This window comes from Neolamprologus brichardi, chromosome 3 (genome assembly GCF_056152115.1).
Source record: "Neolamprologus brichardi isolate AB-2024 chromosome 3, ASM5615211v1, whole genome shotgun sequence".
Taxonomy (NCBI): Eukaryota; Metazoa; Chordata; class Actinopteri; order Cichliformes; family Cichlidae; genus Neolamprologus; species Neolamprologus brichardi.
In genome coordinates this window covers 50,970,949-50,987,274 of record NC_142106.1, presented here as the reverse complement: position 1 = coordinate 50,987,274, position 16,326 = coordinate 50,970,949, and the positions used below count along the sequence as shown (strand labels likewise).

At 40.7% G+C, this 16,326-nt stretch overlaps 1 protein-coding gene across 2 annotated transcripts in view; it reads left to right on the top strand.

Moving 5' to 3' along the window:
* Positions 1 to 16,326, top strand: part of nat16 (N-acetyltransferase 16) — a 44,149-nt gene that overhangs the window by 16,975 nt on the left and 10,848 nt on the right. Inside the window, exons 2-3 of one of the 2 annotated variants that reach the window (XM_006809057.3) lie at positions 10,401 to 10,576; positions 15,406 to 15,631. In XM_006809057.3, the coding sequence (XP_006809120.1) occupies positions 15,416 to 15,631 (216 nt within the window). In that variant the 5' untranslated portion in view covers positions 10,401 to 10,576; positions 15,406 to 15,415. The remainder of the gene's footprint in view (positions 1 to 10,400; positions 10,577 to 15,405; positions 15,632 to 16,326) is intronic. The other variant, XM_006809056.3, reaches the window with a different exon arrangement.

The window sequence follows — 16,326 nt, the reverse complement described above, 5'->3', positions numbered from 1 at the left end:
CAGCGCTCAGTACTATTGACTACGGATGTTCCCGGCGACTAATTTCTTAGCCGACTTATTGAGAAAAACGATTAGACTAACTGACTAATCTAAAGCTAAGAAACACTCAGATATTCTGTTACATTTAAGAACAATTAAATGGAAAATGTCTAAAATGAATAACAAAGGCATTTTATCCCATTCGTCACATTCTTCAAAAATGAATCTTTCCAATTAATTGCGTGGCACCTCGCATCATGTTAAATATAATTTGAAAGCATGTTACTGCAAAAGATGTTCACGTGTTAGTAAAATATGACAATATGCTCAAAAATTGTAAATAAACAGTGTAGTACACTCTGCTGTGCATTATGAAGGATGCCGTTGTTTGAAAATTCATAACCACTTCATTAAAAGTTCAAATTTAAAATAGCAAAACAAATAGCAAAACAAAAAGTCATGCAGCCAAGTCAGATCACGGGGGCAGCAGCAGAGAAGCTCAGACCTCCCTCTCACCACCTACTCCTGAGATGTAATCTCTCCAACATGTCCCGGGGTTACTGTGCTTTCTGATACCTTTCTGTCAGAAGCAGCATTACATTTTTGGGGAATTTGATCCACAGTAGCACATCTGTTGAAATGGACGACACAGGCCAGCCTTTGTTCCACACGTGAATAATTAAGCCGTATGCACCCACGACACTTTTAATAGTTCATCTCTGCCCTTCTTTGGACTACTTTGGATTGCAAACCAGGAACATTCCACAGGCGCTGCAGTTTTGGAGAGTTTTGCATTCACAAAATGGGACATGTAAGGGGAGGGGGTGTGGCTATATTCACCATAGCAGGTCTTATGTTTTATTATGCAGGTTTAATTGTGTGAAGATGATGAATCCTCTCATTTTTGGCACGTGGCGATCACATTAACCGGTCTCTGACACAATTTATGAAAGAAAGCTAATCAGAGATTCTTTCTTATCAGGAGGCTTTGGAAGCACAACGTGCTGGAAAGAGTTTAAGTGAGCTAGATCAGAAGCATCCTTATGTTCAGTGTTTCAGTCTGGTATGGTAACCCAACTGTGGCAAGCAAGAACTAAACAGGATTGTCTGAACTGCTGGAAAAATTACTGGCGGACAAAAAACTTCGCTTGATAAGCTGCATCATGAGGCTGTTTTCAGGGAAGCTCGGTCTATTGTTGCTGACTGTGAACACCCTCTTTATTCTGACTTTGAATTAGCGCCCACAGGATGACCTTATAGGGGTCAGTTGTGCAAAGAGCAATCGGTATACTGAATAATGAGACGCTGTGATGTGTTTTTATTGTTGTTGTACGTTTTGTATGTGTGCTCGTGTGGAAGTGTGAATGCAGGTTGATGTGAAGTTATTTGCTTGATTTGTTTATGGCTTCATGAACTGAAGACAATTTTCCACTGATGTGGAAAATAAAGTTAATCTATTCAACTCTATTTTTTCTGTTTGATGAGAGATAAAGAAAAAAAAGTAAAACCCTTCACATTCTGGTCTAATTAAATTATTAACACTAGAACACCAATTTAGAACAATCAATTTATCAGCACTTGAACAAATCATTTAATAAAAGTGAAGTTATGAAGCACAGAAACAAGAAGTAGAAAAATATTCTTTACTGTTGTGTTTTGTAATTTCAGAAAAATAAGTGATGTTTCATCTAAACGAATCAGGTTGTAGAGCCCAAGAAAACCTTTTCTGAAATATCGATGCCGTCTTAAATATCCCATTATTCATAACCAGTGCTTTGTTGTACAGGTAGTGGGCTTAAACCATTAATCGCACATGCTAGATGGATTCAGTGAAAGCTTAGAGGAATGGTGTTTTCTCTGATGCTGGTTAAAGGCTTCTGCAGTCCTTGCCCAGGTAAGTGAACATTCAGTAAAGTGCATTATTTTACTTTTATATGTGGTAACTAATTGATCACAAAAGCCAAAATTCGTGGCATAATATGTGTTTCTATATTTCCAGAAAAAAACAGGGGCAACTGCTTTTCCATTCAAGCATGGATCCAGATGACAGAGACAGCACGGATGCATTGTTAATGAGCCCCTAAAACCTTACACATAATAAAAGCTGCTGTTCTATTTTCTGTTACCAAAATCAATTAAAAGAAAACCTTTTAAACACAAAACGTTTTGGAGTCTTTTATACTTTCCTCACATTTATTTAAGCAATTCAAAAAGCATACATGACATTCATTCAACATTTCATTCATAGCCAGGAGCCCTCAGAGTCATTTACTCTGGTTTTAAAGGAATAAATAGTAAATGACTACATTGTAATTTGCCCTCTTTCTGCTAACAGGCGCCAAGCTATCCCATATGGAAAAGAAATAGTAAAAACTTATATGATTTACTCATGAAAGCGGACACTTTCTCATTACTTTCATATATTGTTTTAGTATCCAAAACATACAAGTTTCATTATATAATTTTTCAAGGGATCTTATACCTGTTTTCACTCTTATATGCTTTTCATACAAGTTTCACACAAGACAGATACAAACTTTATAAGATTTATATATATCTTTTCCATATGGGATGGGCCTGTGATAGTGGAAGGAACTACTGCCACTGGAACTCCAAGATGTAGTCCACCAGCATTTGAAACAATGTGGCAAAATGTGTTGCAGACCAAATTGAATCTGTTAGAAAAATTACATTTATTTTAACATTTTTGAGATTTCTTTTCAATTCTGTTTTATTTATAAAAAAATCACAATAAAAGTCGCCTCAAGGTATATTATGCAGAAAAATGCATTGAGATATTAATGGTTTCTCTCACTGTCTTTAAGGACACATCCTTGAGGGGCACCTCAAAAAAAGAATAAAACGACAAACCGAAAACAAAAATGATTACATCTATAACATGCAAACCTGTACAAATTATTACAAAGCAATCCTAGAGAACAAAGTGGAATACCTCTACCACAATTGTAGAGGTAAGGTAGACCCTACAATAATATGGACAAATATTAAGAATCATATGACCCCTATGAGCAAACACTTGGCAACAGTGGGAAGGAAAAACTCTCTTTCAACAGGAAGAAACCTCCGGGCTCAGGGAGGGGTGGGGCCATCTGCCTGAACCAGTTGGGTGAGGAAGAAAGAGCAAAAGATGTGTCTATTTGTTCTTACCGCTGACCATCAGTGATATATTTCCACATAAACATTAAAACAAGTTACCCAGCTGGAGGTGAAGCCCTAACTTTTGTCACATCATCAAACAAATTAAGTTTGCTAAACTAAATGTATTAGAGCAGCGGTCTCCAACCTTTTTTGCGCCACGGACCGGTTTATGCCCGACAATATTTTCACGGACCGGCCTTTAAGGTGTCGCGGATAAATACAACAAAATAAAACTAGTACCGGTACCAAAAAAAAGAAAATTTATTCATAACACACGTGAAAAGACCCAGGAAAACCGAGTAAACGATAAAAACGATAACAAAATAACGCTGAAAACCGATAAAAACCCTGAAAACCATACATTTCACACCTGAGCCTCAACTCTCGCGGCCCGGTACCAAACGACTCACGGACTGGTACCGGTCCGAGGCCCGGGTGTTGGGGACCGCTGTATTAGAGCCTATGATTAGTCAATTTTAATAATGATCATCAGCCACAACATTAAAACCACCTGCTTAAAATTGCACAGACCTGCTTGTGTTGTCAAAGCAGTCAGAGCATGGGTGCAACAGATGTTGGGGGTGTTTGTTGTGTGTGAACGTCTTATGCTGTAGTCTGCAGATCCTTGATTAGATCAGGATCTGGGGAGTCTTTGTTGCATTTTCTTCCAGCGGAGGTGCATCGTGAATAAGCTGAATGAGACAGCTGCCATCAGGGGGCACTGTTGCTATGTGGCGGTGTGTTTGATCTGCAATAGTCTTAAGGTGCATTGTACATGTCAAAGTCACATCCACAACACTGCCAGAAACCAAGGTTTTTTAGCAGAACATAACAACATTACGGTGAGATGTTCAATTATTTTTTACTTTACCTCTCAGTGGTTTTAATATTGTGGCTAGTTTGTGTAACTCCACTGCATGGAAAGAGTGCTTCAGCGATGCTTGTGACGTGGAACACACACAGACATATCTGAGCAGACTGAAGGACGAAGAATGCTCAAAGTTTTTGCATGTGTTCATATCAAACTGTTTTCCTGATCCTTTTGCATGAGGTTGCTGAATATTTAAACACGCTTTGCAAATTCGGGGCTTGTTTACTCCCCAGTCAAGCCTACAGAGCCTGCATGATTCTAAACTCTCCAAATGTTTTGGAACAAATAGCTTAAATTCATCAGATGCAAACTTTTTCAAAAGAATAATTTATTGGGTAAGTGTAAGAACTGCAATTTGGTTTTGATATTATGTTCATATAGGTAGTTATTTGAGGAAATTTCCAAATTAAAAAGACATTTTTTTAGGATTGGAGTAAACTTTTTTTCTTGTTACAGTTGCTTAAGTTCGACCTCTGTGTGGTTAACATGAACAAAGTCACAGGCAGTGTGAGTACTTGTTTAATCAAGAGAACTATATAAAAAAAAGACACAATGTGTCCATATGTGTATGTCAACAGACTGATATGTTTCAGTGTACTTAATTTGTGCATTATATACAGTTGTGAATTTTACATACAATTATGAGGGGCATGAATTTCATAGTAGTTGTGCTTTTAATGATTTCTTTGAACTTTTATATTTCCTCGCTGGAATGATTATAGCATACACCTTTAAAAGCTAAATTAAAAATTATTTTAAAAAATTAATTGGGGCAAAAGTTAGAATTTATTTAGCACATATATATATATATTACTCAACACTCTGAAGAAATGGTGCTAAAGGTTTTACAATGTCTTTCTGTCCATCCATTCTCTTTATCCTTGTCAGGGTGGCAGGGGGGGCTCGAGCCTATCCCAGCTACTATAGGGCGAGAGAAAAAACCCTGTCCAGGTGCACCTTGGACAGGGTTTTTTAGAATTACCAGTTAACCCAACTCCACTAACTGCATGTCTTTGGACTGTGGGAGGAAGCTGGAATACCCGGAGAGAACCCACACAAACATGGGGAGAACATGCAAACAACATGGAGAACATGCAAACTCCACACAGAAATCCCTGTCCAGGGCAACAGTGCTGTGAAGCAACCACCGTGCCACTACTGGTAGATTAACTACTGCTTCTCTTTGCCAACATAAAAAAGGATTTTTTTGACAGTACTTACTGGTTGACCAATGCTCAGATCAAAGGGAAACTCCAAATAATTCAGTAAAGATGTAAGAAGCACAATTGTAGATTTGCACAAGCTAAGAAGACCTCTTGGAGCCATTTCTAAACAACTGGAGATTCCAAGACCATAATTCCAAAATTAAAATAAAAAACTGTAGTAGTTATTGTCACCACTTTGCTGGGTCTGGATGAAGACCCAGACTGCCACCATAAGATGTGAAGAAATGTTTGGATGGTTCGGAACAATCCAGGAAAAAAAACACTGCTATTAACTGGAAGCTGCTGGACCACCAGTGTCATTGTGTAGGGAAGCAGGTTTTAGATTCCCATAGACTGAGAGGGTACCAACCAAGGAAGAAGATCCTGCTCCAAAAGACATCGACACATTCTTGATTGATTAAAATTTGAAGCTGCCAGTTTTTACCAGCTCAACCAGTCTCCTCTGGCAATGCCTTGGAACCACCTGCACCACCACACCTTGCCACAAACCCCATCGCCAGTGTGGGCATGATGAGTGAGCATCCGAGGAGTTAATAGCAAAGGAAGTCAACTACCCACTGGATTGTCTGTGACTGTACTGTGTTTCCCATTATGACAGTTTCTGGGTGAAACCCCCCTCACCTGCTGGGAGAAAATGTCCCATAGCCCAGGTGCTCGAGGGATCGATCTGCAGCACGAAAGGGAGGGAGCATCAGCATTAATCAACAGCTAGCTGGTGGGAACTCGGACACAGCTGGGAGTTCCAACAGGACAATGAATGGCTCAAACAGACTAACATTGGGCTTATGGAATACCTGGAAAGCCCTGAGCTCAGCCCTGGTGAAAATTTGTGGACCATTCTTAAAAGCCAAACCAGTGCTAGGAAACCAACCAACAAACTTCATGAGCTAGTCCACTGAAATAAACTGAAACTTCCAATTCTCCCATGAAGAGTCATCAAATATTGAAACATCCAGAATTATGCCAGAAGCTTCTTGATGACTACCAAAAACATCTGGTTGAACTAAGGGACATTTAACCAAATATTAGGTGTTTATATGAGCCTGTATGTAAACTAACTCATTAAAGATGCACGCTGTACCATTCCATCCAAACAAAAAGAACAGTTCAAATAAATAATTAACAGATCTAATGCTATGATATTCATGCCAATGATGACTGCATGAAAACTTCTGACCATATCTCTCTCTCCTGGTCAGCACCTTGAGTGCTCTGTCTCTGCACACACACAGTGGTCCTCAGTGTCACTACAAAAAGAGGAGCATTAATTAATTGAATCCCCTCTACCTACCCCTTAGCCTCCTTGGCACTGCAGCCCACTGCACCACTGACGTCAGAGCTGCATCGAGCCGAACCCGGGGGTGTCTGGCTTTACAACTAGATACCACCGGGCATTGAGACTCTCTAGCTCCATGAGGCACTGGAAAGTGGCTGGGGCTCTGAACAAGCCGAACACAAGTGTGACAAATTGGAACAAACCATACGGAGTGGAGAAGACAGTGTTTTCCTTCGACTCTGGTTGGTTAAATCAAGTGTTGTGAAAAGTCAAAAGCATTACCTAATCGGTCCAGGAGCTCATCGACCCAGGGCATGGGGTAGGCATCAAACCGTGACACTTTTTTCACCCTGTGGTAGTGACACAGAACTGTATAGACCCCTCTTTCTTCATACCAGAACTATGGGGCTACACTAAGTGCTGTGTGACTCTTCTATCACTCCCATTTTCAGCATTTCAGCCAATTCTTTCTGAATTGGCTGAAATGTTGCTTATGTTCAGGCAACCTGAAGGGCTGTGAATTCCCGGTGACGCCAGGCTGCGTTTCAAAATGGTGCTCTATGAGCATCGTAAAGGCGGAGAACACATCTGCAAAACTCTGTTGCAATGCAGCAACATCCGAACATCTGAATCAGGGTCTTATTCAAGTCTTATTCATCAGCCCATCAGTCTGGTGATGGTAGACGCTGATTTAACACCCAATCATTCGTCCAGCTCTTTTAGTGTGCAAGACATGAACGACGTGAGCTGGTCTGTCAGTATCTCTTTTGGGATACCTGAAACAGGCCTGCACCACTCTCTTTGCAGAAAAGGTGCACAGCGGCACTGCTTCTGAGTATTGGATTGCATAATCCACCAGAACTAGTACAAAGCGATAGCCACGTACACTCTGGTGAAATGGCCCAATGAGGTCCATGCCAATGCGCTCAAATGGGACCTCCATTTTGTTTTATATGCTGGAATATGAAGAATGGGATTACAGGATTACTTTCTTGGAAAAGTAATGAGTAACTAATTACTACTTTCAAGTAACTTGACCAACACTGGTCACATGACTGCTCCAGTGGGAAATCTCCCGTCGGGGTGAATCATTGACCCACAGCCCCAAAAGGTTCCCAAAATCAGGGATGCGATATAACTGCATTCTGCCCTTAAATTTAATCAGCAGCGGCACCATGAGATATTTGTGGACGTCCCCATGCACACATCTAACCTCCACCCACTCAGCCTCTGACAATACCCCCGGGCGAACCAGGGTTTGGTTGACCAGAGTCTGCGTGCAGCCTGTGTCTACCAAAGCTTGGTCTATACCCACTTGACACCTTACCAGAATGCGGTAGTCCGTCTGGGACCGGAGGAGGGTGCCAGAGCCCCGACGATGGAGAAGACCTATCCCACTTCCATCAGCGGACAGTCAGGCCTCAGGTGTCCCGGCAGCCCACACTTCTAGCACTCCTGCTCCAACATCTGTGATGCGCTCTGTTGCTCAGGAACAGTGCCGGCTGTTTCTGGACCCTGGGAAGGCAGATAGGACAGAAGTGGGTTAGTTGTCCGCTGTGGCCAGGTGATCCTCTGTGCAACAGCAGCAACAGAGCCAGAGATCACACACCCCCATTTGCCATATGTAGATACAAACTGAAGACATCAAATATATGAAGCAAGATATATGGAATTATGTAGTAAACACAAAAGTGATAAATGTTTTATATTTTAGGTTCCACCCTTTGCTTTGTTGGCAGCGCTGCAAACCCTCGGCCTTCTCTCAGTGAGCTTCATGATGTCGTCACCTGGTGTGCCTGTCAGGGTTCATTTGTTGAGTTTCTTGCCTTCTTAATGAGGTTGGGACCATCAGTTGTGTTGTGCAGCAGTCAGGTTGGTGCACAGCTGACAGCCATATTTGACAACTGTTAGAATTCATATTATGGCAAGAACCAATCAGCTGAGAGAAACAACAGCCCGTCATTACTTTAAGAACTGAAGGTCAGTCAGGCTGTAAAACTGCTAAAATTTTGAATGTGTCCCCAAGTGCAGTCACAAAAACCATCAAGACCACGATGAAACTGTCTCACATGAGGACGCCCCAGGAAAGGAAGAGCAGGAGTCCCCTCTGCTGCTGAGGATACATTCATCCGAGTCACCCGCCTCAGAAATCACAGCAGCTCAGATCAGAGCCCAGATAGATGCCACACAGAGCTCCAGTAGCAGACACATCTCTACATGTTCAGAGGAGACTGTGTGAATCAGGCCTTTATGGTCAAACAGCTGCTGAGAAACACAAGGAGTGGACATTAGACCAGAGGACATCTGTGCTTTGGTCTGATGGGTCCAAACCTGAGATCTTTGGTTCCACCTGTCGTGTCTTTGTGTGACGGAGAAAAGGTGAACGATGGTCTCTACATGCATGGTTCCCACTGTGAAGCATGGAGGAGGAGATGTGATGGTGTGGGGGGGCTTTGCTGCTGACACAGTTGGAGATTTATTCAAAATTGAAGGTGCACTGAACCATCATGGCTACCACCATCCAACAGCACAATGACCCCAAACACACCTCCAGGCTGTGTCAGGGCTGTTTGACCAAGAAGGAGAGTGATGGAGTGCTGACCAGATGGTCTGGCCTCCACAGTCACCTGACCTAAACCCAGTGGAGATGGTTTGGGATGAGATGGAGCTCAGAGTGAAGGCAAAGGACCAACAAGTGCTCAGCATCTCTGGGAACTCCTTCAAGACTGTTGGAAACCATTTCAGGAGACGACCTCATGAAGCTCATGGAGAGAACGCCAAGAGTGAGCGAAGCAGGAATCAAAGCAAAGGGTGGATATTACCAAGATATAATCTAAGATATAAAACACGAGTTATTTCACACTTTTTTGTTTACTACATAATTCCACATGTGTTCATTCATAGTTTTGATGCCTTCAGTGAGAATTCTAAAGAAACACACACACACATACAAACACATATGTGTGTGTGCAAGGTATGCTCTTAAATATAGCAGAGGGAATTTTCTGTCTACTTCTACCTCACCAACTTATCACCTACTTACTGGGTTCATCAGACTTCTCCAATATCCAAACACTTTCAAACAGCTCACCGTAAGAAAAAGCAAAAGTTTTCATGCCTTCAACACACAAATAACATAATTAATAGTTACTGAAAAATGCTGAGGCTTTTACAAAGTCTCTTTCATTTCCAAAAAAAAATAAAAAATCTAACAGTTTCCATAATCCCATATATGGATCCATCTGTATTGCACTGTAATTCATTTATCCTAAAAAACCGTACAGCTGCCCCCAGAAGGCTCTTAGATACATTTTGGAATTCAGTTTGGGTCACTTTAGTATCTAAAAAGCTTTTTGATCATTTCATCTTTATTTAGAAAAATGTTGCATTTAATATAATTTGTGAAGGCGAAGTTTCAGGTCATCACTTCTCATAGTTTTACGATAGAAATCACTATTGATCTTTGAGACTGCTCGGTCACTGGCTGTGCTGTTGGAATGTTTTTTCTTTATATAGTCACCTCACAACCACAAAAATGAGAGCGCTAGTCTTTGTCTGTTGAGGGACAGGAACGTCAGTGTCAATATGCAACTGCCTTTGTTAATAACTTTTATTAAAATACATTAATCTCTGTAGACTAGACTAGACCAGATTACGAGGCTCTCCACAGTTTAGCTGTGGCTATGATTCATAGAAATGTGCAGTTACTTTATACATTTACTTGAATTGTTATCAATCCTACACAGAACCAGCCAGTGTAGGTGACATAGTTTGAGTGCAGGACACAGTTGTCTTAATGTCATCACAACAAGCACAGAATGATTATTGACAGATTTACAAACTAATGATTTTCTGGTGCCTTTGTGTCAATGGTGTGTTTCATGTATAGGCGGGGCTGCGTGGGAGAAACGGATCCTGCTATCATGCAACAGACTGATATGCTAATGTCTTTGCATCAACATGGAGGCTACTGGCATGAAGCACTGGAGCCACAGATGCACCCAGGAGACATGAATCATTTTGGTGTCCATGTTGTCATCACTTGACCAACCAACTGAATCCATGGTGTGTTCCTTTGAGTTTTGTACTATTTGGGGTTCTTTTCAGTGTGATGGCCCAAACAATTATGTGTTTAACTGGTGCAAAACAGAAAAAGAAAGCTGGAAACATATTCCAAATATATTTTCTTGCTTCTTAGCAAAGAAAAAAGATGGTATGTTCATTATGAATGTATGTGACATGTGACTTCACCAGAGTGTACTGACCATGTGAGCTAACATTTTTCATAGGTTGTTAAAGAATGTCAGTGTACTTTTTCAGTTGAGTGCAATGAGGAGGCTGCATGTTTACAACATACAACAACAACGTGTGCTGAGCACATGGCTCGTTGTAAAGAGCTGAATATGTTCACACATAGAAAATGTATAAAAATGTGTGCTGTCAGCGTTAATCTCGTCAAAATGACTTTAACACCATGACCGCAGTTTGAAACTGTTCTTCATTTTTGAAATGTACAACGAGCTAACCGCGCTAACGCGTTGATGCCACGGTAACTCGCTAACGGAGATTTGTGGTTAGGGCGTTAACGGCATTTTAACAAGCTTAGCGCTGACAGCACTAATAAACTGAATGATAGCTATTGCTGTCCTTGCCTTTATGGAGGGCGATGTGCTTCGGTGGCATTTCAGCATTTTCCAGTTTTTGCCACCTGTGCATGTGACAGCCTATACATGCTTTAAGATCGTGCATTGAGTGAATAACACATAGAGACTCCCAACAGTGGTTAAACCTCAGTACAGCTGCAGCTGTACACACTTCACTGTTAAGCATCATTGATGCATAAAAGCATAAAGTTTGTTCACATTGTGGTTCACACCAAAGATGACCAGTGTAAGACATTTAATACCAGGAATAGTCTTTTCAACTTATTGTCACCTTGGTTAAAATGCTGTGTATGTTTATTATAACCACTACTACTGCTCTGTGAGTGAAAGGCACACTGCCTGCATTTTCCAACAGCAGGCTTTTTTTTGCTGAACTGAAATTACTGAATAATGCGTGTTCTTCATGACTCACCAATAAAGTCACATCATGGTCTGGTCCTTGTTTTTGTGAATCTTTTGGTTACATTTTTTCCCGCTGTGTTTTCATACCACCAGTTCTAAAGCTCCTTTGGGCAGCTCGGACGAAAACTAGACGTAGGTCCGCACTGATAGTTGCACGTTAGATGGTCAGTCAGTGTTGCCCAATTCCATTTTGTCTGGAGAACACTGCCAGCCATTGAGAGAGAACCATTAGGAGCACGAGAGAAGTGTTTGAGAGACAGAAAGACAAAAATAAAATAGCATTCCTCTCACTGGTAGGACCAGGATACTCAGCCAAGCATGGCAGCTCATCTCACAGCTTCAAAGGCATGGTGGAAAAATACCAGCGTCCCCAATGTGTACATTTCAATCTGTTGTGACCAGACAGTGTTTTCACTGCAAATGCCCTTGCAGCTCACATGGCCGATTAATAGATTGTAGGAACATGTTTAGCATTTCTGTGTTAGCCTGCAATTCCCCAATGAACTGTCCACACTCCAGTGCTTCAGCACATCACAAACCCAGACAAACACACTTATAATAACCCAGTTCAGCCACAATAACAACAACAACAAATTGGGTTTTAAAGGTTACATTGTTTAATATGGCTTGATATGTATATCATGCTTTAGTCTCAGTCTCTCTAGTCTGCCTTCCATTAAAGACATAATTATTTTGCATCAACCTTAATTAAAAATATCACCAACAACATGAATGTGTTTGGATTAATGGAAGAAACCAGAGTACACAAAGTTCTGAGGGGTTCAAATCTAGAACATGAATCCACAAACAAACATCCAGTTGTTACACAGAAACACGACCTAATGATGGTGCAACGTTTTACTACAGGCACTGTTTATCGTTAGCGTACAAATTAAGCATTCCTTTACTTTCCAGGATTCTCTCAGATTTACGTCTTTATACATTTCATCCATATATTTTTACTTTTCTTTAAATTTTCATCGAAGGTTATCTGATTCTCTTGGGCCATTTTTGTACATTTTTGACATTTTATAATTACAAGTGTTCAGTGTGAGCAATTCTAGTAGTACAGAATTATGTACTGCAGGTGTGTGGAGGCTGAAGACAAATGTATTGCTTAAAATAGCAGCTTTGTGTTTGGCAGATGCTGAAATATGTGGACAGGTTGTTGCTTCTCCTTAGTGCCCCTATGGCGTTCTTATGTATTCACATTGAACAATAAATATCGATTTTTGTAATGGTAGATATTGAATCAAATGTCATTTCTTTTTCTTTGTGTGTGATTTTGTCACTTTGAGGTTGAGGTTAAAACTTACTGTGGAAAAGTTGTAGTCTGCAATGGGTTGTTTTTGCAAAGTTTGCAACTGTTCTTCATTTGTAAACTGTACATTTCAGAATTTGTGATACTGCAAGACGATAGTACAACAGAGTTTTAGGGCCACGTTAAGAAAAAACATGTTATTGATCATTTTGAGAATAAAGTCGAAATTTATTCAATTTATTCAATATTTTGAAAAAAAAAAGTTTAAATAATATTTTGAGAAAAAGTTGAAACATGCAGATTACAGTTGTTGTTTCAACACAGACCGTCACAGTCGTTATACAAAATGACTCGTTTACATGAGTCAGTGAAGCAAATCAGCCACTCGACCAGGTTTGTGTGGTTTCCCCGTCTGACCACTTGTAGCTTCACCACCATCTTTTCATCGTGTTTATGTGCTAAAAGAGAAACGACGTCCTTCCTCGTTACTAAAACCGATTCTGAAGTACAATTTCACAAACTCAGCTGTCGAAACAACTGTATAATCTTCACATTTTGACTTTATCCTCAGAATGATCCATAATATTTTTTCTTAATGTGACCCCAATACTCTGTCATACAAAAGTCTAATGTTTAAAAATAGACATAAATTAAAACATACCAAAGTAAAGCGATCTATCTCCTTTCATCTCACACAGCGCTGTCAGTAATATTAACCTGTCAGTTAACATTACTGCCATGTTGTGGCCACAGTTGGTTGTTGCCACTGAAAACTGTGCTTCTTTCAATCTCATAGAAAACTGCAGCTCTCTGTGTTTTGACGCTTTTGTCCATCTCCTGTTAACAATGACTGGAGCGGTGCAAGCTGAGAGGCCAGCAGCTTTTTATCCTGGTGGCTTGCACATGATGGCATGCCTGGCAAGCTGCCGCTGAATCTGCTTTCACTGCTCTGAGATCAGTTAGGATCTAAGCTTCAGATGGGAACACAGAGAGCATTAGCCAGTAAATGATCTTCACCAATTTAGATTCATAACAGACGAGTTTCCTCGGCCAACATGTGTGATGCAGATAAGATGAAGCTTGAAAAAGTTGTAGTAATGTGGTCCACACAGGACAGCCACTACAAACTTATGAGGTTTAGAATATTAAACAGTATTAAAAATGAGCCATCTTCTCGGCTTGCCCTTCTGTAATTCAGCCACAACTGTGGTTGGATTGGACTTGAGTTTTCAGAACCACAGGATTTCACTACTTCTGTGTCTGTAGTTGGGGTCATAACTCTGTGGCAACAAGTTACTTCAGTGTAGTTGCTAGTGGTTTGATGTGCAGTCTATGCCTTGGGCTGTACTCTACTGCGAGTATGTTATTGTACTGTGAAGCATCTTAACCCCGTTAACACTTCTTTCATGGCAACCGTTGGCAGATTGTTGACCAAGTTGCTCCAATCACGTTCTTTCAGAGGTTGCACAATCTGTGTCTTCTGAACATGCGGCAAAATCCCTCTTTTTTCCTTTGTGGTTCGGTGTTTGAGGCCTTGTGGTTTGCTGTTGCCACAGTCTTGTATTTGCCACCCACTGCTAGACTAATTGACATGCAATGGTATGTCTACCGAGGGGGTTGATGTTAGGTTGATGTAAGGCAAACGTCCCAATTCATGATCACCTCTTAGCAGCTATTGTTCTTCACATTCCTTGATGTTTCATTGGTAGTAAAAGAGGGATATTTCAGTCTTTGACGTGGGGCTGTAATTTGAAGAGAAAGGCTTTATTGTCTTTAAGTCCTACTATGCATAGTAGGACATGCTCATCTTGGATTTTGTGCTGCAATGGCCAAAACCTTTCATCCCCAAATCTGCACTTTTTAGGTTCCTTTATAATAATTTGATGCTATGCAGGTTCTTCCTTGAACTTTTCTTCGACTGGAGTTCTTTCTCCCGATCAACACCAAAATCTTGCTCAGCTGATTTCTGGGGTTCTCTCTCTAATATAAAGTACCTGTTTTTGTGAACTATTGCAATATAAGTAAAATTGGATTGAATTGAAAAATGTGTTACTTAACATCAGAGACTTGATCCATAAAGCATTTGAGCACTGATTGTATTTGAATGGAACCAACGATAGACCAAACTGGGGGCTTTCCCACAGTGTTGTGAGAAAGAAAACATGTGCTGTTAAATAAGAACCTCTTATTTTACATGCACGGCCTCTCCACTAATGCAAAAACCCGCAATCCAATTTGCAGAAGCAATCAGCTCCTAATTCTTCTTCTCATGTATGTTTGATTTCCTATTGGTTAGTGCCTTTGAATAATGAATGTGTGTCTCTTGGTGTGGTTAATACTAAAGTGTTTAACGTTTTGTCCCCTTTGCTAAGGATGGAATCGGTGAACTTGGTTCACCAGCCATACACCTTGAGGTCTGTTATATTCTGCTTTCAGAAAATGGTAAAATGATTTACTTATCTGTGGCTAATTATTTTTGATTACGCGAGAATGACATCCCGCTCTGAAGCACAAAGTATAATTTAATATAGTCCACAATAATATCTCTTCCATTTCTATCTTATCAGTTGTTCCAAGATGAAGATTGATACCAGCCTGAATATGCCCCAGCTCCCAGAGGCCCTGTCCCAGGCAGGCCTTCAGTTTACTGTGGCAACTGAGGAGGACTTTGATGAAATCATGGCTATGAGTCAGGACATCTATGGAGGCCTTGACTATCTACCTACTAGATACACTAACTGGCTGCAGGAAACCAACCGTACAGTTATACTGGCACGCAAACATGGAAAAGTGGTAAGTTCACTCAGTAGTAAAAGTTCAGTTCACTGGATAAATGGCTGTAAAGCATCACCCTGATGCAGCCAGCCTGAAACCTCAGCAGGTCTACATATACATCTACTATACATATAAAACACAACAAAACATATATCTGAATGCTGTTTGTTGATTCGAGCACATAATAAAGTAAATTATCTCTCCTATTAACGAACCGCCAAACTTGCTACTATGAGCTTGAGTAAAACAACCGGCAACTAGACTTCCTCACAAACTAGCAGAGTTGGCCCCTTAGGCTACGTTCACACTGCAGGTCTTAATGCTCAAATCCGATTTTTTTGTCTGCTCGTTCACACTACAGATAAAATGCGACAGCAAACGCGCTCTAGTGTGAACGCTCAAAGCGGCCCGCATGCGCAAAAGAAGACGTCACACACAACGCGCTCTGTTTAGACCCAGAGCAACAGTATGTTTGACTGATGGCCCTTAATATAAAGACTTCGGACTTTACGTTTCCCAATTTTTGCTTTCAATTATTTTGTTATTTACATAATAATGTAAATAACCTAATAATTATCCTTATTGCTGTTTTAGAGGAGCGCTGCTTCAAAGGATAGTTGCAGATTTCTGTCAGAATCTGCAGATTATACAGAACAAATAAAATGTTAACGTTGTCTTCCCAACAGTTTCACTGACATCTACACGGGATGGCC